This window comes from Artemia sp. Qi Xiang Cuo, chromosome 14 (genome assembly GCF_049724085.1).
Source record: "Artemia sp. Qi Xiang Cuo chromosome 14, ASM4972408v1, whole genome shotgun sequence".
NCBI lineage: Eukaryota > Metazoa > Arthropoda > Branchiopoda > Anostraca > Artemiidae > Artemia > Artemia sp. Qi Xiang Cuo.
In genome coordinates this window covers 1,677,192-1,704,498 of record NC_142807.1, presented here as the reverse complement: position 1 = coordinate 1,704,498, position 27,307 = coordinate 1,677,192, and the positions used below count along the sequence as shown (strand labels likewise).

At 36.2% G+C, this 27,307-nt stretch overlaps 1 protein-coding gene across 2 annotated transcripts in view; it reads left to right on the top strand.

Annotated features, from left to right (window-relative positions):
* Window positions 1-27,307, top strand: part of LOC148944032 (chondroitin sulfate proteoglycan 4-like) — a 530,325-nt gene that overhangs the window by 496,386 nt on the left and 6,632 nt on the right. For both annotated transcript variants that reach the window (XM_089099784.1, XM_089099785.1), the window contains exon 15: window positions 4,446-4,607. In XM_089099784.1, the coding sequence (XP_088955910.1) occupies window positions 4,446-4,607 (162 nt within the window). The remainder of the gene's footprint in view (window positions 1-4,445; window positions 4,608-27,307) is intronic.

Genomic DNA, 27,307 nt, shown 5'->3' with positions numbered 1-27,307 from the left:
CTTTCTGTTGATAAATCATTTTTCTGTATATTTTTCTTGTAGAACCATTTTAAAAGCTGGGTTTATCTCAGCTGAAAACACTGCCTGAATTAAAACAAAAACTTGTATATGAAATTTATCATTCCCCATCCAAAATATTTCTCAATGGGATGCTTTGACAGTAACAGCATTTGAGCAAAAGGAAACATTCTTGCAGGAGATAACTTTTTACAGGACATAAAATATAGCCTATACTTTAGACTCTAAGAATTAAATGTATTCTGATACATACATAAATATACACACACATACACACACACACACACACACACACACACACACACACACACACACACACACACACACACACACACACACACACACACACACACACACACACACACACACACACACACACACACACACACACACACACACACACACACACACACACACACACACACACACACACACACACACACACACACACACACACACATAATAAACATCATTCCCTGATGTGAAGTTTATTGATTGCTTTTTATTTTTCGTTGACCCTTCTGAAAGAAGCAATTTTGTGACAAGACTGCAGCTGTAACTGGATCCAAAAGGATAATATACTTCCATCATTAGATTCATCAGTCTCAGTTCTATCCATTTACGTGTTTAGAATTTTGATAGTAATATGACTTTTTTGTGGGGGAAAGATCAGAACTTGCTCAAAAAATAGGAATTTTGTCCTTTTTTCCACCTTCAACATATTTTCAATCTAGAAAACCATACACAACAGTTTTAAAAATGTAATTCGGCAGATAAACAGAATTTATGCTCAGTTATAAGGCGGTATAAATATCGTCGTGTTTCGTTTATGCAACTGTAGAAGAGCATAAAAACATCCTACTAACAATTATACAGGTAACCTAAACCTTAATCTGTAGCAGTTTGGTGTGCAACAATGTTAAACTACGGTTTTTTCCATCTTAATTCGAACTATTGCATTTTACTTCCTCTCATCCCCAAAAACACAAAAGTCTGATTGATTAAAAAATCCATTAGTTTTCAAACAATTCACCAGTTTTTTTTTGGCGCTTTGTATGTTTGGATACCATCTTCTTCTTAGATAAATTATGCTCATTAACAAGGTATTTCCTCCAAGAAAAATTGAGAATCTGTGGCCATTTTTTCTCTTTTTTTAACTTACCTCTTCATTTCAGCCATGTGTAGAGCTGTTCCTTAGAATTGCGTGTCTTGTAACCAATCTTTTTAGGAAGCAAGTATCTGGAATATACCCTATGTGTTTTAGAAACCAAATAAGAGCTTATAAACATACTGCATTAATCTAAAATCTATAAACTGACTATATTTAACGCAAATTTCTAGGTCAGGTCTGAAATGCATTATATGATATTCGTCATCAAGTTTATGTGACGTTTTCCGCTATTAGATAAAGCCGAGTAGCAGAATACCACTAAAGCTTTTCATATTCAGTCCAAAATTGCAATTTTCTGGAAACATGTCTCGTCAGCCAGTCCTCAAAAAGCTTCTGGACAGGAAATTCCCTAGTCAGGAAATTTGTAGGACAATCAAGTTCAATGTAGAAAGAATAATGTCTTGTTTATGAATGGCTTTTGCTTCGTGGTCTCAGTGGATTATATCCAGAGAGGAATGTTCTCACTGCTTATGCAGTGCCGGGGTTTTCTATCTTTATTTCGATCCCTGCAGTGCGATATTATTCATAATGCAATGGCGGAATCATGCCCTTTCCATAGCTCCTTTTTTGATTTGATGACTTTGTTTCAATTTGTTTTAACTAGGGGAGAAAGGATTGGCTGTGGACGCAAGGATGGAAAGAAGGGTAAGATGAGCTTGGGAGGACAGAAGCGAATAGGATGGAGTTGTGTTTTGATGAGTTATGCAAAATTGGGTTTCTTATTATCATTTTTTTCCTCTGTGTTTCTGTTTATCCATTATTATTTTTAATTCAGTAATTTTTTTAATCCATATTTTTTGTAGCATAACGGTTATGGGGTATTTATTTTATTTATAATAACTTTGATTTATTAAATGAATTAGCAAATAAGTAGTACAGTGACTGCAAACCTTCATAAGTCTATCTCCAGCAGAAAGCTACTGTTTTTTTTAACTTGATCCCCTAGCCTGCAATGCGTATCCACAGTCAGAGGTATACGCAGGTCGATCCTCTATGAGAAGGGTATTACAAAAGTTTGTATGTGTGGAAGACAAGGGTTAAACACAAGTAAGTGTAATTCTAGGCCGCTCCACTAGTGTTTTGAACTGGCAAACATGTCAATATTCTAAAAGTATGATGCAAAACCCTTGAGGCTGATAAAATTAAATGAACGAAAAAGTTTTGAAGGAAAAATTTCTTCTTGTAACTTTGTTGCTTGTGCCACAGCGCTACCTTTTAGGGTTATCTTAGCCGAGCAATCTAAACTCCACACACAGTAAAACCAATTCAAAATTAAAAAGGTAAGGTGTCCAATATCAAGTTAAAAATATTCGGTATTACTCAAGTTGGCTTTTTATCAGACTCAGGCCCCTTCGTACCTAAAGTAGGTACAGCAGGTCCCTAATTCCAGTATCCAAAAACTTCAGGGTGTCAAATGTGGAGCTGATTTTGGTACTCAAGGGAATCAGTAGAGCTGCAGTAGCTCCATATATGTGCAGGACACTATGAGGATGATTATTTGCTAAATTTGATCTGAGTAATGTAGATTGGAGAAAAACTGAGACAAATACACGCTGATATGCACCGGCCTCATTACTCCCTTCCCTCTGAAGAACCAAAAATGTAAGGTTAAGAGGATTCAAAAATAATTTTACTACAATATATCCAGGGTTGTTAAATCTTTTATAAAGGTTGACACCATCATTCAATCTGTTTTGTTTTGTGTTTTCAAAATGCTACAAATGAAACCATATGTGTATATTTCTTGCCTGAGGCTAAAGTAAATTTATCCTCATGATTCAAGTATTGGATGATGAGGTTTGTTCCTGATAAGATCAAGAACCCGTTTATTCATTTTTGGGCCGTATTTGGGCACTATGCACTACCATAACGACAACGACCTAGAACTCAACTTAGATGTTCACACAATTCCTAATTGATTCATCAAAATCAGTTAGTTCTTATTAAATTATATATTTTCAAAGTGTTCTAAACCACCTTATAAAGGTCTACAAAGGCCAAGATCCTATCTGCTCTTCTCAAAAGTTAAAAAAAAAAAAAAAAAAAAAAAAATCAAACTTCAATCTTTTTTATTAGAAAAAAAAACCATAAAACTGGCAACGCGTCAATTTTTTTTCTTTTTTTTTTTCATAATATTAAAATACACAAAAAAACAAATGAAAAACAGTGAAAATCTATAAAGTCAATGCAATCTTAAGTTAACACAAGTTATAAAACCACGAGATGTAATAACACTCATGCTTTTGAATTATAACATTTTATAAAAGCGGGAACAAAACTTAGATCATATCTCACATATTTCGAGATGATTCCCCGTATTTGGGGAACTCATACTGCTGCTTGGTGGTGGATTCTAGATATGAGGGATTGAAAAGGGGAGTGGGGAATTTTCTGGTAAATCCGATGGTCCAAAAGGGATGATTCAAAGTTTCTGCTAAGATCATTAAGCGGTAAGATAAAATTTCAAGCTTAAATTAACTCAAGAAACCTTAAATATGGAGCCTTAGGTTACCTAAGTGTAATCATCTAGGCTCTAAAGTGAATCATCTCCAGTGAGTCTGACTCTGTAGATACTCCGATCTCCAGAGACCCCGTAGTTCATATTTTGTATTAATTCATATCTTGCTAAGGCAGATGTTACGGTCCTCAGTAATATCTAAAGGGACCACATATTTAGCCTGAAATTAATGTGTCGAGATGATGAGCTACCCGTAATCACTCTAGTTAAAATTTTATTGGAATATGATGTAAATCGTTTACTGTCTACGCAAACTTTCAGCATCTAGTTATATGTATTCAACTCTAGACAAAACCAGAAACTTGTCGATTCATCTAAGGCCACCACAGGGGTAACCTACTTAAGTAATATGGCCTGGAAATCAACCTACTTCATTCACTCAGTCCATGATAGATTTGTCAGAATTTATTTGGTAATTCTATTTGGTACTCCTGTTTGGTGATTGATGACGGGAGATTTTATTGAAAACAAATTTGTAATATTTGAAACAATAATTCTAACTTGAAAAAAAAGAGAAAAAAAGTGATTCTTGGTGGTGAATAATACATCAAATGGAGCCTTTTTAAAGTGTTCTTTTTCCAACTTTCAAAAGTTTGCGAAAGAGTTTGGTTCCCTCTAACTGTTTTAATCAGCACACCCCAAAAGTACAATATCAATAAAAGGATATAAATAAAGGACCCTAGTTTAAATCTCCCCTGAAGCCCATGTAAATTATTTAATATTTACTCGTACTTCTAGCATCCAGTGATGTGGATTCTGCTCAAGACAAGATCAGGTATTCATTGATTCCTCCTGGGCCAGCATGTGGCTATCTTGCACTAGCGTCCCGGCCACAAAATCAGCTCAGTTCTTTTACTCAATCCCAAATAGATTCATCAGAAGTTATTTTTCATCATTCAAGTAAGCGTTTTATTTAATCTTTAATATAGCTTTTGCTAAAAAAAAAATGCTGTAAAATATATTTTAAGAGCAACTTCAACTATGCAATAAAATGAAGCTAAAAAGATGTATATTGTCGGTCGGGTATCAAAAGGTTGTATCTCCATAATTCCAAATTTTCTGAAGAGCAAAAAAAAAGAATTTCTCATCCAATAACCGTAAAACAAAAATGGATTGATACCTGGTTTGAACCCCCCCCCCCAAAATTTTTGACCGACTCGAAAATAAGTCGAAAATTAGTAAAACCTAGGTAAAAATCAGTAAAATTAGTCGAAAACTGAGTCAAAAATTAGTAACCCCCCCCCCCAAAAAAAAAAGTCAAAAATTAGTAAAACCCCCCCTGAACGAAAATCCTGGATACGGCCCTGATATCTTGCTCTTGCTCTTGAAATCTTGCTCAATCATACATTGGAATCAATGTAAGGAATCAAAATCCTGGCTCACCTCACTTAGTGACGTAAGAAAGGTCAATAGAACAAAGTTTCTATCGTAGAGCTCATATATTTTGATAAATTTTTTTTCTATATTTGTCTTTCTATAAAACGGACTAATACCTTTCACATTAACAATTAAAAGGCTTAAATAATCAAAATATAGGAATGATACTGACTGATGAAAGGCTTATAAAGTGAAAAAAAGAAATACAATTTTATTTTTAAACGTCTGAGGTATCTTCAAAATCCCAGCAGAAAACTTCAGTTTTTCAAATTTAACCATGAAATTTTAATTACTTGTTATCTTTCCATTTTCTATCTCCATAATCCGTATAATAAAAGCATCTGAATGTTATAATGCACGGCGAAAAAATGAAATACGTATAAATAGGCCTTAAAAGAGACATATTCTGTGTATTCTTATATAAAGCCGTTTAATTGACCCACATTTAATTAAATACCATCATTGATTTCTGTCAAGGAGCGATCCGGCTCAATAGCAACTGAAACTCTAAAAAGCGGATACCAAAAACGAATACGAAACTCTAAAAAACGGATACCAATTTTGATACCAATAGATATCAAACAGTTCGTGGTAACGTGGTCAGAGAACCCTACTGTAGAGGTTTCAAGCTCCTATTTGCAAAAATGTGGAATATTGTATTTTTTTTGTCAGAAGAAAGATCACAGATGTGTATTTATTTTTTTCCCCAGGGGTGATCTTATCGATCCAGTGGCCCTAGAATATCGTGGGTGGACTCATTCGAACGGAAATTAGAAGTTCTGGTGCCATTTTTAAGTGACAAAAAAATTGGAGGGCAGCTAGACCCCCTCCCAGGCTCATTGTTTCCCCGAAGTTACCAGATAAAAATTTTTAGATAGCCATTTTGTTCAACATAGTCTAAAATCTAATAAATATGTTTTTGAGGATGACTTCATCCCCCACAGTTCCCAGGGGAAGGGCTGAAAGCTATGAACTTTGCCCATTGTTTACATATAGTATTGTTTATTGGAAAGTAAACAGACGTTTTCATGAGGTATTTTTTCTCGTGGGGGGGGGGGGGAGGGGGTCGGAGGACGGGGTTAAGTGGGAGGATATATCCATGGACGATGTTTCCATGGGGGAAGGGGCATTTCTATGAAGGAGGCACCGGATTTACCAGAATTATTTAAAAAACAATCAGAAATTAAAATAAAAAGCAAGTTTTTCAACTGAAAGTAAGAAGCAACATTAAAACTTAAAACAAACAGAAATTATTGCGTATTTGAGGGGGTTTGCCCCCTTATCAATACCTTGCTCTTTACGCTAAAGTTTTTTAGTACTTTTAAAATAGCTATCTATTCTAATTAAACGGCCTTTTAGATTCAGGGATTTGTGATTCGAACAAAATTCGAACTTTAGCGTAAAGAGCTAGGTATTGACTAGGGGGTGCACCCCCTCATATACGTAATAATTTCTGTTCGTTTTAAGTTTTAATGTTGCTCCTTACTTTCAGTTTAAAATTTTTTTTTTTTATTTAATATCAAAAGAATCGGCTTTTTATGCGGATTTCAAATATATAAATTTTATTAGGTTTAGTTATACCCCTCAATAGTTATGAAACTGAGAAAATTTTCCTGATTTTCGAAAAAAGGGAGAAACACCCCCTAAAAGTCAAGTGATCCTAATAAAAATCACACCATCAGAATCAGCATATCAGAGAAACCTTGTGCAAAAATGTGGAATTTTGTATTTTTTTTTGCCAGAAGAAAGAATACGGATGTGTGTTTATTTGTTCGTCGTTTATTTTCCCCAGGGGTAATATTATGAAGCCATTGGTCCTAGAATATCAGGAGAGGGATCATTTGAACGAAAATTAAAAGTTCTAGTGCCCTTCTAAGTGACCAAAAAACTGGAGGACAACTGGGCCCCCTCCCCCGCCCCTTTTTCTCAAAACCATTTGATCGAAAAATTTAGACAACCATTTTGTCAATCATAGTTGAAAGGCCCAGTAACTATGCCTTTGGGTATAACCTGACCCCTGCCCCAACAACTCCAGGGGAACGGTCCTTAAGTTATAAAATTTGCCCATTGCTTAGGCATAGTATTTTTTATCGGGATGCATGCTTACATTATCGGGTGGGGAATTTTCTGGTGGTGTTTTTTCCACGGGGGAATTTTCTATTTGAAGGGAAGTTTCCAGGAAGTGAACTTGTCAGGGGAAATTATACACTGCGGGAATTGGCCAAAATTCTAATACAAAATTCTTTTTATATGTCTTGATTTCTCTTTTCCGTCACAATTTTACGCGCGGAGTGGTTAAAAGTAATTGTCCGGGGTAAATTTTCACCGTGATTGAACTGTCTAGAGGATATTTCCGTGGGGAGGGATTTTCTCCGTGTAGGTGAGGCCAGATTTTCTGGCACTATTTGAAAAACGATCAGAAATTAAACAAAAAAACAAGTTTTTTCAACTAAAAGTAAGGAGCAACATTAAAACTTAAAACGAACAGAAACCATTGCGTATACGAGGGGGGTCGCCCCCTTCTCATAACCTCGCTCTTTACGCTAAAGTTTGAATTTTTTGTCCAAATTTGCCCAAATTCCTGAAACACCCGGGCCGTTTAGTTAGAACAATAAGACGCTTTTTAAAAGTACTAAAAAAACTTTAGCGTAAAGAGTGAGGTGTTGAGGCGGAGGCAACCCCCTTCATACATGTAAAAAATTCTTTTCGTTTTCAGTTTTAATGTTGCTCCTTACTTTCAGTTGAAAAAACTTGTTTTTTAAATTAATCTATAACAAGAGCCGTTGAAAAATGAATTTTACCATTCTTTAATGCTTTTCAAGAATCAAGAATCATTGCCCCTTTTTGGAGAAGCAAGAAGTGGTTCTTTCTCATTACCTCATTACCTCTCTTTTTATTGTTAGCCTTGTTTCAAGATTAAATATTTTGACTAATAATCTGTTATAAATAACTAGGTAAATAAATGACTATCCAACTATCTACATAAATATCTTAAATAGATAATCAATAAAATAAGTAAATATCAAGCCTAAATAGTTAGTTTCATGGTGAAATCGTGCTATTAAAATGTAACTTTTGTTTTGAAAAATAAGACTCTTTTTGATTTTTTGCAAAACTTAAAATTTGTCTAATTTTCAATAAGAAACGTCCTTCAAATAAATAGACAGGTTCAAAATGGTTAATAAGAGAGATTTCAAGAGTTGCAACCAACTTGAAGTTGCAACCATCCTTTTTTAGGTTATTTTTTTTTATTTTCTTACGAAGTTCTTCAGATCAGTGCAGAGGGAAGTTGTCAATTTTTAACCTAACCTCCATTCGCTTGAATCATTATATTCAGATTAAGAGTTTAGGATGGGTGGTAAAGGGGTGGCAGCCACTATCTTAGTATGGCAGAATATTTCACTCATAAAATGCATGACTCGATTCATGGGATAACCTGAAAAGATCCAAGTTTTAGAAAAGCCATTCAAATAAGATCATGGATGGGGGGGGGGGGGTAATGACTCTAACATTTGCAGAAATACATTTAGACAAAGCGGTAAAAATAGCTGCTGAGTCAGTTGCAGTCTGAGGGGTCATCACCTCGAATTCTATGACAATTTTAGTGTAAAATAGAAAATCATAGTCTCATTTTTACCTTCATAATAGGGAAGTGGAGGATCCCAAAGACCACTATTGATAAGGAAAGGGTTTTCTGTTGTTCAAAAGTCCAAAAATTGGGACTTGTATCCCAATTTTGGGACTTGTGAGTCCAAAAATTGGGACTTGTAATTTTCTGGTTTGTAAAGAATTTTTAGGGTTTCTTAAAACAGAAAAATTACTCTCGGGGTTACACCCTATCGAGTTTTTTTCATACTCAAACTCATAAAATGGTTATCAAACTCATAAAATGGTTATCATACTCATAAAATGGTTTATAGTACGTTTGAAATTCAAAGTGGTTATCTCTTAATCAATAATTTCTCAAAAGGAGTTGAAAATATCAATCAATAATCCAAAATCTGTTCTACAATTAACGAACAAAGAGTTAAACTTTTTTTTTATTGCTTTGTAATTGGCGTTCCATTTAGCCTCGTTCCAGCTAACCACAGTAGCTGTTGAACGAGCTGGAATATTGGCTTTCAATTATTCTACTACAGTGACTAGTTTTTGCTTTTGAAATATCTTAGATATAACCAATGTTTCCTTACATTAAACTGTCAGATCATCCCCTTTTTTCCTATCTTTGTTCCTTTCAACCAAGAACTTTCTTTTTACTTCGGAAAAAGAATGGCTTTGTTACGATTTATTAAAGGTTTTATGAAAGAAAAAAAGAGTTAAGAAATTGTATTTAAACCATACTCTAGAAGAAATTAAACGAAATTTAAAAAGAGATGGGATATATTTTATCCTAAATTTGGACGATAGTAAACTTTCTATTTAGAAGGACAACTGCCATTATATTTTGGCTTTATAAAAATTAGCCTTCTACTTAACCTCAAATGAGTTGCGAGAAAAAGCAAATGAGTGGTCCAACAAGATATGCATGTTCTTCATTGATTTTGCAAAGGCCTTCTATTCTGTGGACCGTGACAAACTCTGGGAAATTCTACAGTGTTATGGTGTCCCCAAGAAAATAATAAGTTTGACCATGGCCTTTTACGAAAATAGGGAATGTTGTGTAAAGACAGAGAAAGGAAGAAAGAGAAACTTGAAAATCATGTGGCGACAGGGATGGGTGGTTTATCACCGTTGCTGGTTTATGCACCGTTATCACCGTTGGTGGTTATATTTGCCATTTTAATGGACTATGTTTTTGGAGAAGCGACTGACTTTGGAGTCACAATCAGAAATTAAATCCTCTCTAACCTCGACTTCGTGGATGATGTGGTACTACTGGAAAGGAGAAAGCAGCGACTCCAGGAGCTCTTTAACAAAGTCAGCGTTAAAGCGGAGAAACTCGGCATAAACATCAACATAGACAAGACTAAATCAATGGCAACATCAGGCTTGCCAGTCGAGTTCCTGTGCATAAATCGCAGAGCCGAACAAGTCCATGAATTTAAGTACCTCGGAAGCTGGATCGATTACACAAGAGTGGTGCAAAATCAGGTAAAGAGAAGAATTGGCATCTCAAGCGCTGTTTTCAACAAACTTAAGTCAGTATGGAAATCAAAGAAGTAAGTAGTAAGGGGTCAATTAAAGGTACGGGGGTAATAGGAAATTACTGTGTACAATTAAAGGTAGCGCACAGGTAGGAAATTACTGTGTACAATGAAAGAGAGCGGGGTAATGGGAAATTACTGTGTACAATTAAAGGTAGCGCACAGGTAGGAAATTACTGTGTACAATTAAAGGTAGCGCACAGGTATGAAATTACTATGTACAATGAAAGAGAGTGGGGTAATAGGAAATTACTATCTCAATGATAGGTAGAAGACAGATACTACATTACAATGTTAATTAAAGAGAGAAGACAGGTACCGAATGTAGCTATAATGATAGATAGAAGACAGGTACCCAATGTAGTTATAACAGTAAAGAGCGGACAGTCCCCTCATATAGCTATAATATTTACAAGCGCACAGCGTAATGATCGATTCAACTACCATGAAAATTCGTGCTGTTCACGAAACCATGGTTATTATTTTAGTCTATAGTTGGTAGTGGGAGTATCAAGAATGATTGGATTTGAGAAACAGAAGATCTTACGGAATCTAGTCAAATTGGAAAAATTTTTAGTGTTAGATGATGACTTTTTGGAATTATCTCTTCAACGGAAAATATTTTATCTAGAAATACTTAACTGCATAATGGGATCTGATTCTCCATCCTTGGATTATTGTATGAAGCTTATGAATTGCGAATCAAATTCATTTACTCAATTTATTGATATATTAATTGAAACAAAGCAAAATGACACTGTGATTCTGCTTTTAACCACTACATAGAAATTCATTCTTTAAAACAATAGGAAATAAGTTTTTGTGGCGTTGCTCGATTACTCCTCCTCCTCCTAGAAGACATTGTTATTTTTTTTATTGATTTTGAGTCAGTTTCTTTCTGGCAGTGAGACGGACAACATCGAAAAAATGTATCATACATGTTCTCTATGTTTATATACATTGGGCAGCTGGTCTTCATGTGAGAACTGTATTACAGATGAAGGCTATAATGAAAAATGTAGACTATGCAATCCATGTAAATTACTTAAAGGATATGCTGTACAAATTAAAGACTGTAATACATGTTTTGAAGACACTTGTGACCCTCATCCTAATAGATATCCATGCTTTAATTGTCATTTTGATAAGTTTGACCAGTGGGAAAATACTTACCCTGGTATGATTGGAAAAAAACCTAAACGTGACTTCAGTTTATTTCTAAGGGATTGATATCGTCGCGGCTTTGAATTGTATTGGGAAGAAGAATTTGGAGCACGTTTCAATTGTAAAAACATGAAGAGAGTATGGTTCCTGTGTCATCGTTGTGAGGACAATGCAGGTAATGATTATAAACCTAGCGATTTTTATTTGGCTGTGACAGAAAGTGATTCTTCATATGAGAATATTGTGTGCGACATTACCTCAAATGATCAGATAGAAACAGGTGAATTTTTCAATATGAATCGTAATAGTATCATTGACTTCACAAGAAGATTTAATAAAAATGAAGTTACAATATATTGTGGAAAATGTGATCCGGACTTTGTCCAATAGGATCAGTACAAGTTGAATCCAAATGATCTGCCACCACTAATCGTTGTTGACGATGATGATGATGATGATGACAATCTAAATGACTATGAAGAAGAAGAGATCTAAACAAATGAAGACAATAGACTTTTTTATAGTGCATATATATTTTATTAATAAACAAATTCACATACATTTTTAAAACACTTTATTCTTAGGGCACTGAAATCAATACTGTACAGGTCTGAGAGGATATTTTCTACTAGAAAGTCATTCAAACGTGGACTGTGTACATAAATTTTGAGAAATTCACTGAAAGTATAATCACGACATCGAAAAATGAAATAAATTAATGCATGAAATCCAAAGCGTTTGGTCGATAGATCCTGTACTCGACTCCGATTTTGAATAATTGTCTTCCCACTTCCTTCAAGGTAGTTTTTGATGTTTGGTGTTTAAAATGCATATGGCAGACCAAGAACATCAAAAAATTTTATATTATTCACTGTTTGATAGATGCATAGTCAATGACCCGTCTGCACAGTCGAAGGACTATTATTAACAATGATAATGGTTTTGTTAACAGTATGAATATGATGAAGGAAATCTGAGGGTATACAATAGGATTTATATTTGGACATAAAAGGATCCATATTAAATACATTGATTATTTGATTGGTGTTCATGGTGCCAAGTCTAAAAGAACACTACCATCGAGGGTAATTTCCCAGTAGGTTTCAAATTGATTGAGTGAGATTAATGTTACGCTCTCTGTCAATGGTTTGTCAAAGGTACACTCCAAACGTACAGTACCCGTTCGGACAATACTCATATCTTGAGTACCAGACAAGTCCAAAACAATGATACCATGACTTTTTGCGAACATTGAATCAGTAATACCATTTTCATATAGTTGAGAATCTTTATCTAGGGATTACATTGTCAACTCATATAGGGTCTTATAGGATTTATCACAGGACAAATTGTAGAGAGGAATTCCATTTACTTTACAGACAAATGAGGAAAGTCCAAATAATTCAAATTCATATGGCAAGGTTGTCCGCAATCCTATGGCACGGGCACGTTTTACAAAAGTTAAGGGAAGTTTCGAAGGAGTTTCACTTTTGATAAATTGAGAATCGATATAAGTACTTGAACCAGTGGCAATATGACGTTGATTGGCAATTGTGGAAGAGAAGATCAGTTTTATGTTATTTTCGGAGGCTCTTAGTTTTTCAATTGCCAAAGCAACAAAACTCATAACCTGCTTTTTTTGCATATTGCCGAAGTGAGATTGACATTAGGATCGGGTGCTGTACCAAATGTTTTTTTCAAAATGAAATTTGACAGAGCAAGTTGTAATTTTACACAATTTAAACAGTGGGGGGCATCCGTTGGGATATATTGATTATTTCCTTATTTGGGCTACAAACTAAATAATACCCCGTGCACACTGCCCAGGTGAGTTCACCGTCAGTATAAACATTTGTTCTATAGTCATAGCCCATTGGCATACCTCTCAATTTCTTATAGACCATTGGAGTCATCAACATAAATTGTATGTAACTAGCATAGTTTGATAGATTGTTGCTGGTGCTCACCAATTTCCAATTTAAGTAGACACATATTTGCTTAAATATATTGTGTAGTACACCATTCTCATAGGATAGTCCATCGACGTTGGAGGGAGGTGAATTGTCAGACTTTTTCCTCACCACAACTTTTAAATCAATAAATGTGGACGATAAATCTATGAAGTAGTCTTCATTGGAATAAATTTGAAAATGTATGTTTTCAGAGAGGGGTTGCTGTGGATAGAATTGTTCATAGTACCCATGCTTTACACTGACATCCACACTATCTGCATTGAAAAGATTTAGAGATGTGGTGACAGTGGGATGAGATTCCTTGTGGGGTAGATATGCCATCTAGGAAAAGAAATCCCTTTTCGATCGAACAATTTTTCTTCTTGGTTTCTTTTTCTTACTTTTCTTTGACAAGAGTGATGATGATGATGATGTCTTTCACTTCTGACCTGAGTAAAGACTGATGAGTGATGAGATGTTTCTCCTACTTTTAAAACCTTGCCCACTTTGTTTCAATCGCTCGCCAACGGATTGTGCGCTGGACCTGAGATTTTTTGAAACACTTTCTTTAAAATCTTTACCATCCCCCCAATCGTGTAGCGTAGAGGATGCAAAATACGCAGCAACCGGCGCAATATATTTTTTAGCCAGCGGTATTGCAGAACGAAACAGCTTAGCAAACCAACTGCCAAGACCGTAGCCCGATATTGACGAACGGCCTTTATAATAGTCCATTCCATGGCCCAATTGTCGTGGTTGGAGAGCAGTAACATAACAATCAATATCAGGGCATACAAATATATTTTTTCTATTAGCCATTTTGTTGTTGTTGTTGCCGAATGGGTCGAAAATGACATGTAATCACGGCCAAACCTTTTGTTATTGCTAGAGGATCACCCAATTCACTTCTTAGTGTTAACTGACAGAGTTCCAAATACGAAGTGTTTACAGGTACATACTGAAGATGCTTTATATTATAGTGATGAACTTGTTCATGAGCTGTTTTTCGTTCAAGAACACGTAAGAGGGGGACATTTGAATTACCGACTCTCGATGTTTCCACAAAGGAGGCGTAGAGAAATATGCAAGAGTCCGAGGCGAGACCAGGTGGATAATCAGCAAAAATAACTTGATCCATCCCGCTAACAGTTCCAGCGTTCTTCCCATTGATCATATGCTGTTTAAAGCCAAGAACATCTCTCAGATTATCATTGGGATGAATCAGTTCAGTGTCAACGGGTGAGGTAATGTAAATCCTATCATGTTCTATTGAATAATTAAAATGGAAGGTACCATTCCAATGATATGAGATTTTTTTATTGATTGCAAGACACAAATCCGTCCTAGTACCATATTCTTTATACCTCAGTGTAACACCCGGGTATTCACTAAATTTAAGTGCTTCAACCCATTCATACTCAACAAAGAGCGACCAATCGAATGTGGTATAACTTTTATATTATACACACGATCCTTTCTCAGGATATCATAGGTATTTTTGAGAATCCAGTCAAAAAGAGCCACTTCATACTTTCCATCATCGATTTTGATGGCGGGGGAGAGTTTCGTCCAAAATCCCTTGTATTAGCGAAGGCGTTGTAGAGAGGATTAGAGATATTGGAGATAAACGTCAAATAAAAATCATTGGGCATTGTCAATATCTTCAACACTGATACAAAAATCAAAATCAGAGTTGTATCCTAGCCAACGAACAAGCAACTGTTTCATGCCCCTGTGAGTACGATTCTTTAATATCTTTTCAATCTGATAGATTCCGGTGTTTTTAACTTTTTGTAATTCATAATCATAAAAGCCGCCAAGAATCTCATCATCTTTCATGTCACGTAGACGAAACGTTATGGGTGTAGTGTCCAAGAGTTTGGAGACTTTAAAAAGCTCAGTGGACCATAAGTAATTACCCTTTTCAAAAACATTAGTAGTTTGATTGCATCGAACAGTATCACCAACATTGAATTTCTTCTTTTTCTTCTCATTACCACCAGAACCATTGGAATACTGTTTAAGAAAAGTGTCAAATGTGTTGACATCATGATGAACTTCTGTTGGGGTTGAGTTGGACAGGGATCGATGTGGACGTTGATTATAAATCAACATGATTTTATCCAAGTCATGAATAAAAGCAGCAGTATTTTTTAAAGTGCAATATCTAGAAATTAAAAGTCGAATAGTTCTTATCAGTCGTTCGGCCAATGCTGCCTTTATTGGACTATGACTATGATAGAGGATTGTATTATATTTCAGTAGAACCTTCTTTACATGGGGGTTAACAAATTCACTACCCCGATCCGTTTGAATGTTCTTATAGCAATTCTGTCCTAAGATGGTTTCCAGAGCTTCAGCAACTTCATCACCGCTCTTTAACCACAGTAGAACTGCATATACATAGTGGCTAAAAAAACTGATTACAAGTAGAATGTACTTGTATGGGTGATTCTGACACCCTTGAATCTCGTCCAGAGTCAAAAGATCTATTTTCAGTATTTGTAGTGTGAAAAAGGTTTTAGTTTTTCTATAGTGATTACCGCGAACTTTACGATTACGGTTCAGAGTGTAATTTGATTAATTCTGTAGGTGCTCTACTGCCAGGTCCTTTTCAAGTCCAGTGACTTGAGCAAGTGTGGTGGGTGAACTTAAACTTCCCACTGCGCCAATATTCTCATAAACATGTTTCAATGCTTCAACCATTTTTAACGTAAACACGTAGTGAAGTGCCCACTGCTCATCCGCTTACTAATAGGTGATGGTGAGGAGGATGAAGTGATATTAAGACGTCTTTGCTTGACACCACCACTCATAACTCTTGTCAAATCATTGTTTCCGCTTGGCGTACTAGTAGTAGTATTTTCCAAAAATGATTTAAAAACATCTTTTTATATTGGACTAAATTTCTTTAATTGTTTTAAAATATATTTATTGGCAATAAGGCTTTTGGGAAATTTTGATGAATTTAAAAATGTAGGCAGTTAAATGTCAAATGATACAAGTCTTTTACGATTCGTGACCAAATCTGATAATAAATCAAGTAGAATATAGGTCTTGCGATTGATTACAACCTGATTCCCATTGGCATCAATTTGAAAATGTTCACTGTCATTGAGATATCTCAAGAGTCTTTTACACTGTTCACGATAGGAATGTGGCATTAGATCTGCAACACTTGTCATAACTTTAGACAAATCTTCTTCTTCTTCTTTTGGTATTATCGTTGTTGATGATGATGATGATGGAGTCATTTCCTTATTGGGATCAATAACATTTACTTTGAGGGGTCTCTCACGATAGGGCTTGTGTTTGTCCACTCGGTGAAATGCATTTTGAAGCAGAATTAATTTTTAATCGTTGGCAATTGTCTCATTGTTAATGAATTTATTGAGATTGTCCTCGAAATATTCCTTTGGAGAAAGGGCGAGTTCAACTAGAGTCAATTTATAGGGTTTGGCCATTTTCTCTCTCTTTAGAGAAAACTGTTTACAAGTCCTGCAATGATTGGCAGTAAAAGTGTAAAGAAGTTACCACCCGCTTGAAGAAGCGGTTTTCCTTTAAGATCGTTTCCTTTATTTTTGCTTGCCGCTGATGCTATGGAGCGTACAATAGAACGATATTACTTGGTCTGCTGTTTAACACTTTCTTGAAGTTTAATATTGTCTTTGGTTATATTTAACCGAAATTCAGATACAAAATTAATTATGTCTTTTACGAAAACGTGTGCGGGTATGGTCTTTCTAAGTCGTGGTTTTAAATTATCTCGGAGGTTGAATAAATGTCGATGTTCATGTGGTTTCTTCAGGGTCATGATTGCAACTAACGACCTTTTTTACTGTTCACCGGCAGATATACATTAATTTCATTGTCAAAAATATCGGTGACTACACGCAGATCTTCGGGTGTGTTCTGATTCAGGTCCAATAGAATATATCCGTAGGGTTTGTTGGTAGCCTGATTGTAGGCCGAGAGTAGGAATTCCGGTTCACCCGGATACACCTGTCTGTTCAACGTGATGAGGGAACTGGAATCACGAACAACCCTGCAGATGATATAGTAGGTACAATTCAAAGAAAGTGTTCTCATACATTTGCTTTGATGAAACAGATTGTGTAGAACTAGGGTTACGGAGATCCGTTGATGATGAGATCGGACAGTGAACAATTGTATCATCTCCTGAAACCATTCTTCAATGGACTCAGCAAGATCGTCAATAATCAACCAAGAGTTTGATTCAATACTATTGAAAATGTCAAGTCCATGTATGAATTTCGTGTCTGGGGCAATAGTTTTTATTCTATCATAGGATTCTTGCCAAACACTGTAGCAATAGTAAATTTTAGTTGGATTTTCTAAAATATTCTGTCACGACTTTGAATTATTTTTGTTAAAAGTGTCGTTTTGCCGGACATTGATGGTCCACACAGAAACGATCTGAATGGTGTTTTAAATTGATACATGTTCCCTACAACAGTTCACCTAGACAACTAACTGTAGACTATAGCTGTATAATGACTAAATAATTTCCCTACAACTACTCCGTTCAAGAATAATAAAAATGAGAAGAAGAAGACGAATAAAGAATCATATTTTCTTATATTATACATAAAAAAGTAATAACACTTAAAACAAAAATACTACATTGAAAAAAGCACATTAAACATGAAAAAAAATACAATTTTTTTTAATTTATTTATAATAAAAAATACAACATTTACATAGGCACTAGAAAAAAAACCACTTTAATAGATACACTTTTTTTTAAATTTATTTATAAAAACATACAACATTTAATGAATAATGCACTTAAAATATCACTTTTATTTAAAGCATTTTTAAAGGCCCCCCGCCCCCCCCCCCCCCCGGAAGGGGTGCGGCGGCCGCTGGTTGCGGCCGGCCGAAGGCCGGTACCCACCAAAAAAAAACATACGACTCTGCCTTGCTATAAAAAAACTGCTGAGTTTGGAAAAAAACTACTGCTGAATTGTGAAAAAAAAAAAGCTGAATTGGGAAAAAAAATATCTATTAAAAAAAATCCCACCACCCAACCATTTACTATTTAATTTTTTCCCGACCGAGGCGATGTCTATAATCTCGACACACACTTCGGTCAGAAGTTAAATAATGCCCATGGGGTAGCACCTTCACACCCTCCGCACACACATAGACTTTGTCCGACACGGGACACATGGCTATTTTATCAACTAAAACTGTGTGGTTTTTAAATTTTAAAGAGCGAATCGCCTTCACACTAGTTTTCACACAGTTTCTGTATATATTCATGTCGAAATTCTTATTCACGTAGTGTCTAGGCACCCCTTTGCAGACTTTTTTGACTACCTCGTTGTGTGTTTGCGCACAATACATCTTCGGACCTGCAAGCACACCACTGGAAATCAAGTCACCTCCCGTCTCTGATTTTAACATTAATAACTGATTTGGGGCCTGACGCTTCACTAACTCCTGTAGATGGACTCGTCCCAATTGGTAAAGTCCTTTCGGGAGCTAATGTGCGCACCTTTGTTCAAATCTCCTGATAAGGTTGTGATTCTAAAGCGGGTCGACATCGATGCAGTACTCTTATAATAGACTTGAAGGTGGCCTTCCCCCAGCCATGGGTAATTAAACACGTCGTAAAAGAAATGAAACTTGATGTTTTTTTGATATGTCTACTCTTACGCTGCCACTAGCAATATTTTTATTTAGAATTATATTTTTTTTTCTATTTAAGAGGACCATATTGGAGTCTATGATGGTGAATGATGTGAAGTTTGGATCGGCAACGATTCTAGCACATTCTTTTGGGTCAGTCACAACGTCACAACGACTTTGATTGCGTACACTTACACATTTTACCGAAGGCTGAGTTCAAAACGAGTTTAAAAATTTCCTTTTCAACCGTTGTTTTCGCTTCGGAACGTTTATTGACAAAAGTGTCAATAAACGTTTTCAAATAGGGTTTCTGGTCAAATTGGAGGGCTCTATGTATCCTTGTGACGTTGAAACCGTTGGCTACCATCCACCGAAAAAAGAACGTGATATACAACAATATTCTCTTTCGGATGAAGGTCGGCGATAAGTTTTTGTTTTGAAGGTTTCCAGTGCACACCATCATCCTCTACCTTAGAAATATTGTATGGACTCAAAGAGTCCCTAGTCACCGCTCTGTTTATGCACGGGAAAACAAAATGCTTCACCGAGTCATGATGCTCCACGGGTATTTCACCATTGATTTCAAAAAACCATCCCCGCGGTCCATTCTCCTCAGCATTGGCAATGTTGGGGAAATCTGAAGCACGAGGATCGTTAAGCCATTTATAATTTCCACACGACAAAGAGTAGTGAGACATTGCCGACGGATAGAGGGAGTTCATATCCAAGAAAACTGCATCCGACTTTACACCGGTGTCATGTCCAGTCGGATCAGTTTCAAGGATAAGATCTCCATGAAAAGCATACCCTTCCCTCATTGATCTCTCTACAAATAGATGCTGATCCACGTCGGTGATCAAGCCTATTTCCTCTTTACTGATTTTAAGAATTAAATCCATCACCAAATGAGGAGTGGAAAAATAATAATCTAAATCCAACCAAAATTCCCCATAGATTTTACCCGTGTTCTTACACACAATATCCAGCAACGTCAATACATCACTTGCCAGGTATAATCTACAATAATCCCATCCGTTTTTACACCCTCCCTTAGCCCAAACCCTCTTGGCAAATTCATAGTCGACAGTGGTGCATTGACGCTCGTAGAGTGAATCTTAGAATGAGGAGATGGATGGCAATTGTTCCTCAGAAAGCCTTGCGGTGGAGTTGTAGTAGTCATACGGATATATGCCCTTACACGTTAATAAATCATATATTTCACCGTCTGAAAAGTGCTGTTTAAGGAGGTGTTGCTTAAGGAGGGGGAAACTATTGAAATCATCACTTTTCTGTACTTCAATGAGTTGTCTTAGGGATTTGGGGAAGAAGCTAAAGGAGTCTAAAAAACGGATCTTATTCACGCACAATTTATCGTTATCTATTATTTGCCAATTGAATTCTAAGAGCAGCAGCTTTTCAGACGATTTGGGTATGATATTATAATAAAAAGACCCATCTACCCAAGCACCATATAAAAATCCATCTCGTTGTAATAGTGCCAACGCCAGTGAAATACATTTCATGTCATAGCTGGAATTGTGTATATAAACAGGTAGAAACAATTGTTGACTAACGTTTAAATTACATAATTGATGGGCCACTCCACGAAAATTGCTCAATCCTGATACAATCGGGTTGCCCAAAAGATCGTGGTCGCGGACCAAACCTTTACCCCCATTCCCCGTACCCCCGTTACCCTTTCCCTCTTTCCCATTACCCTCAACAAATTCCCCCGTACAAACCCAACATATTTTTTGGCCAACTCGTCCTCTGGTGATAGAGTCATTGGATAGGATGTATTTCGCAGCCGTGATATCGATTTGTTTGCTGATTTAATGAGTGCTGTCACAGCTGAGAGCATACAATCCTCACCACCCAATCTCTCAACTACCTCTACCATTTGCATGGAATTACACGAGTCTCTTTGTGCGTGAGCATAAGAGACTGGAATTACATCATGTTTTTTAAAAAGATTTGAATTAAATGGATCATACACATCTATGAGAGCGGCTTCGCAGTCTAAGGCCACCTTGTCACTCTGTTGGAGTGAGTTTTGAAAGTTCTTAAATCGCAAGATGGCCCTGTCACCGCTAACTGTTTGCACAGATTGACATCCGTGACGCTTGCAATGCTTCATATGGTTGTTTAAATTAATTTCTGACCGGAATTTAGAAAGGCATGTTTGACAATAATGACATGTACCCCCCCGTTGATTCCCTTTACCCTCACTTAAAACCAGACTTATTTTTGGTATTGGAAAAAAATGTCCAATTGAATCGGGATCACTGGCTGGCTTGTAAAGAAGCCAAACCCAATTTTCCACTAATTCAATGGACGGAGCCCTCACTGGAAATACAACCCCCTTTTTGCAGCCCCCCCTCAAATTCTGTTTCATATTGTAGCACAGTAACACCAATTTTTAAATCTGCATTAGCCAGCTCAAAAATAGTTATCCCATTAAGTGTTACTGGATATTGATCATTTAAACCATTAAAATCTACCATAGGAAAATTCGGACTCCCGTTAACTGCATAATCGTCCAACAGTGTCTTAGTATCTCTCTCTTGCAGAGGCTTGTGAGCTGACACAAGTAATGCATATTTGAAGCATTGAAGTATCGAAACGAAATCGTTGTACACCTTTACACCCCTTTAAATCATCATTATATTTTGCCCCCGCCGCCCCACTCCCGCGGCCCCCCTTAAAATAAAATTCTTTTTAAATTTACCCACATTAATATCCTAACTCCCAATAAATAAAACCACCGACCCACTACCCACCTCAGTATAATTATCCAATTTTGTTACTATATTATCAACCCATTCCATAAAACCACCTTCAAAATTATTCAGGTCCGGATGAAGTGGTAGCTTTTCAGTACGTAAATAACGCCCATACATCTCATCCACCTTTTCATTGACATAAATTATTTTTTGTGCGATGGCAGCCTTAATGCCATCCCTCCCACCACCCTCCGAATCACTCTTTCAAAAAGGGCTCGAATTTTGCCCAGATAGGAGTGTACTATGTCCACCGGATCCCTTATGATGCTACTTGATGTTAGTGAATTAAATGGGTCCTCAAACTCAGCCCTATAAACAAATACATTGTGCAAGGCAGAGTCAACTAAATTAAAATCGAGCATGACAGGGAGCATTAAGTGGATTTCTTGTCCTCTACCAATTTGCTCAATGGTGGGGATGTTACATGGTGTGAAATCCCCCAACTCACTCAACAAACCCTCGAGTGTATCAGGACTGAGACGATCAGCCCATTCGAGGGTAGCTGGTTGAGTCATACCCCCTGTATATGTACTTGGTACATTAATATAACCATCCCCCGTATTCAGAGGAATCATTTTACAATTATCATCACCAAACCAATCGATTAATAACTGTTCGATCCATTCCTCTGACTCATCGTCTTCAAATTGTGTTGGTGGTGGTAATAAAGGTATTTCAAAGTCGTCAAATAGATTACTGTTCTTTAGGTTTGTTGGTGGTGGGAGTTCCTTTAAATTTATATAGAAAATGAATGTGAAGTTATTTTTTCTTTTACAAGAAAATGAATATTTAGAGTGTCGTGTGTTTTTTTTTGTGTGTGTGTGTGTGTGTGTGTGTGTTTGTGTGTGTGTGTCTGTTCGTGTGTGTGTGTGTGTGTGTGTGTGTGTGTGTGTGTGTGTGTGTAAGTTTTTGTGTGTGTGTTTGTGTGTTTGTGTCTGTGTGTGTTTATGCCATATTTTTTTTATATTGGTGATGAGACACTTCAATTAAGCTGAAAAAAAAAATATTTTCAGTGTTTAATGACCTAAATCTATAGAGCCGCTACCCTATTAATACTTTTTTTTTTAAATTTTTAATTCATGCTAGATCCTAACATTGACATTGAGGTTTTTTTTTTGTTTTTTTTTTTTATAACACGAACAGCGAGATAGATATATACAGAGATAAGAGAGAGAGAGAGAGAGAGAGAGAGAGAAAGAGAGAGAGATAGATAGAATAGAAAAATCGTCTTAATAAATCACGGATAGAGGTGACTGGTTCCATGACTAAATCAGCTTCATGGACTGGGGATTTGTTTTGAATTTTGAGTTGGGCAGTTTACCGGTTGACAATTGGCTGGTTTACGATGGGTCTGGATGGCTGTGACATATTGCTGTGGTTGCTGGATGGGTGAGCTGGATAGTTGGCTATTGGATGGTTTACGGTTAATGTTGATTGTATTAATGGATTCGACCTACGACCATGTTGCATAACCGATGGTCTGTTTGAGATGACCACCGGAGTCGCTTCACCCTTTCTTATCTTTTTAATGGGTAGGGGGAGCTCTGGAAAATCCTATAAATAAAAGTTTTTTTTTCTTGAAAAAAATCTTGAAAGAGAACCATCAGTCCTCATCAATAGTATGCACAAGAATAAGTTTTTTAAAATTTAAATTAAAAGTGTCATTCTATTTTTCTGATATTATTTAGAGATGTAAAAAAAAAATTTGAAAAAAAAAAAAAAAAATGGTCACTACAAACATTATTTTTCTAATAGTAGAAGTCCCAACACACATATCTATATCATTCCCATTTTGAAGTTGGAAAATATTAAATGTAAATTTCTTATGTTTTAAGTGTGTTTTATGACATTCTAAGAGATGTAAAAAAAAGTTAAAAAAAAGTTTAAAAAAGTAAAAAAAAAAGTTGAAAAAAAAAAATTGTTCGCTACAAACATTATTTTTCTAATAGTAAAAGTTGCGACACACATATTTATATCATTCCCATTTTGAAGTTGGAAAATATCAAATATTAAATTTTTGTGTTTTAAGTGCGTTTCATGACATTCTAGGAGATGTAAAAAAAACTTAAAAAAAAGTAAAAAAAGAAAAAAAAAAAAAATGTGGGGGGGGGGTGGTGGAGGGAGGGCAGGGGGTGGACGATTGTGGCACTTTGGGCCGGTGGGGAATGATTGTGGGGAACTTTGGGCCGGAATAAAAAATAGGTATGATCTACCTCATGTGCTAAGCTCGCAATCCATTTAAATGCAGTGTTTACATACTTTTTTTCATGTTTTGATATTGCTCTTTACCGACCTCTGGAGATCCAGGTTCAAAAAATATTTAACTATCAGTTAACTATAATGGGATCTGTATAAATTTTATTAGAATTAATTTCTTTACCCACTAAGAATATAAAAGAATAACTTACTTCGTGCGTGTAGCTTTCGACAATATTCCTTTTGTTTGAATGCATCATTATATCTCAAATGTCAATGTTGAACTGAGGAAATAACTGATTGTCAGAGTTTTTATATCCGTATTCAAGGTCAAACATAAATACTCCCATATAGCTATAACAATTACAAGCAGACAGTCTCATCATATACCTACGATGCAAGACAGTCTCGTCAATACAAACAGACAGTGTGATGACCGATTCAACTACCGTGAAAATATCACGCACTTTGAACATAGATCAGCACGAATTTTCACGGTAGTTGAATCGGTCATTACACTGTCTGCTTGTAAATATTATGGCTATATGGTTAAACATAAGTCAACCATGCCTAACAAATTAAATTACAAAAAGAATTTCACAATTTCAAACAAAGGAAACATTACGCACTTTGAACAGAAACGACACGAATTTTCTCGGTGGTTGAATCGGTCATTACACTGGCTGCTTGTAAATATTATAGCTATATGGTGGGACTGTCCGCTCTTAACTGTTATAGCTACATTGGGTACCTGTCTTCTCTCTTTAATTGACATAGTAATGTCCTATCTGTCTTCTATCTATCATTGAGATAGTAATTTCCTATTACCCCACTCTCTTTCATTGTACACAGTAATTTCATACCTGTGCGTTACCTTTAATTGTACACAGTAATTTCCTATTACCCCCGTACCTTTCATTGTACACAGTAATTTCCTATTACCCCCGTACCTTTAATTGACCCCTTACTGCTGAAGTATTCGCTTGTACTAAAGCTGCGACTTCTTAATAGCAACATTTTGTCCGTGATATTTTATGCCAGTGAGTGCTGGAAACGAGATGTTAGGACCGAGAAAAGACTCACAGCTTTCGAAAGTATCTGCTTAAGGCGCATGCTGAATATCAGTTGGCGCAAAAAGTCAGCAACGTCGAGGTCCGCAGAAGAACTGGCCAGCCACTTATTATTGAAGTGATTAAGAAGAAGAGATGGAGCTATCTTGGCCACGTCCTTCGGATGGAAGACTCCAGAATCCTCTAACAGGTTCAAAAATGGCAGCCTAGTGCGCGTCTACAAAGGGGAAGACCGAGAAACACGCTCAGACGCACGTACGATCGTGATCTACGCAGTGCTCACACATCGCTACAACCCCAGAGGGTGTACTCGCCACAGTGCTAATATGTGACGTTTACCGAGATTTCGTCGATGCCCTATGTGCCACAGATGGCTGAGAAGGACCTAAAGCTAAGGCTATTTAACCTAGTCTCAGATAACCATAGTGGCTGTCGGGCCAGATGAAAGATTGGTTTTCAATTATTCTACTACACTGACCAGTTTTGTGAGAAGCGACTGGTTTTGGAGTAACAATCAAAAATAAAATCCTCTCTAACCTCGACTTTGTGTATGATGCAGCACTAATAGAAAGGACAGAGCAGCGACTCCAGGAGCTCTTTAACAAAGTGAACTTTAAAGCGGAGAAACTCGGCATGAACATCAACATAGACAAGACTAAATCAATGGCAACATTAGGCTCCCCAATCTCAAACGCTGCTCGCCAGTCTCGGCAAAATTAGGCATCTCAAACGCTGCTTTCAACAAACTTAAGCCAGTATGGAAATCAAAGAAGTACCTGCTTGTACTAAAGCTGCGACTTCTTAATAGCAACGTTTTCTCCGTGATATTGTATGCCAGTGAGTAATGGAAACGAGATGTTAGGACTGAGAAAAGACTCACAGCTTTCGAAAGTATGCTTGAGACGCATGCTGAATATCGGTTGGCGTCAAAAAGTCATCAACGTCGAGGTCCGCAGAAGAACTGGCCAGCCGCTTATTATTGAAATGATTAAGACGAAGAGATGGAGCTATCTTGGCCACGTCCTTCGGATGGAGAACTCCAGAATCCTGTACCAGGATTTGGCTCCAGAATTATCCTCCACGCTGTATACTTATAAAACCCAGGTTTCCTTATATTATTCTCCCGGATCATCACTTCTTTTTATATCTTCGTTCCTTTAACACTAATATTTCTGTTTTAATCTAAAAAACAATGGTTTTCTTAAGACTTATTGGATATTCTAATGAAAGGGGAAAAGTTAGGAAATGGCATCCAGTCAAAACTTGTGATTAAAAGAGAACATACAAGTTGTATTATACCCTAACTGTAATGGCCGGCTGTAGACCAAAAATAGGCTAGTGTGTGTCCGGGAATGGACTAAATTTTTTTTTGTCTCTGTCCAGTTTGAAATTTACTGCCCAATGTCTTTGAGCCAAGAGGAACCAAATGTACAAACCCTCCTTTGGGGCACAAAAAAAAGGCCCAAAACTTTTTTCCTTAATCAACTTGAAACTTAAATCCTAAAGTCCTTGATCTAAGGAAAGCTCAAGGAAAGAATTATTCATTGTTCATATGAAAAGAAAAATGAGTCAAGAAATCGCTTTTAACTCTGACTCAAAAAGACATAAAATATTATCAAAAGAGGTCAGTTCAGGTTCAGGTTCTTTTATTTACAGACTAAATACAACTACAATATGGGTATGCCCGGCTAAGAGTCTAGCTCGTATTACCAGCCAACCAGGTATTACGAATTGTAATTATCCTAACTTTAATGAATGGTTGTAAAAAAGAAATTCTAATGGCACTAGAAATTCTTTCCAAGAGTTGTCAAGCTAATGTAGCAAAAAATAGAACTAATCAATGCTAAATTTTTATCTTTTTTGTTGTAGTTATGCTCGAATTAAATTAGGTGCTTCAAATAGTTCATAATTTGACTATTATTGTTTATTTTCTGCTGATATATATATATATATATATATATCAAATCAAATACTTGAGACAATAATATTTATTTCCTGGTTTTAACAAGATTACAAACAGAGTATTATTAAATGAAGAAAAAAGAGGAAAAAGAAGAAAGAAAGATAATAAAGTACAACACGACATAAACAACAACAAACAGGAAGATCTCGCAGTGAACCGAAGTGAATTTAAAATTACATTTTAAACACAACATATAAGTTATACTTGAATTATACTCTGCACAGCAGACAAATTACACTCTAAGAAAATAACATGTAAAAATCATGGCTTGGATCAAGCCTACTTTTAAATTAATT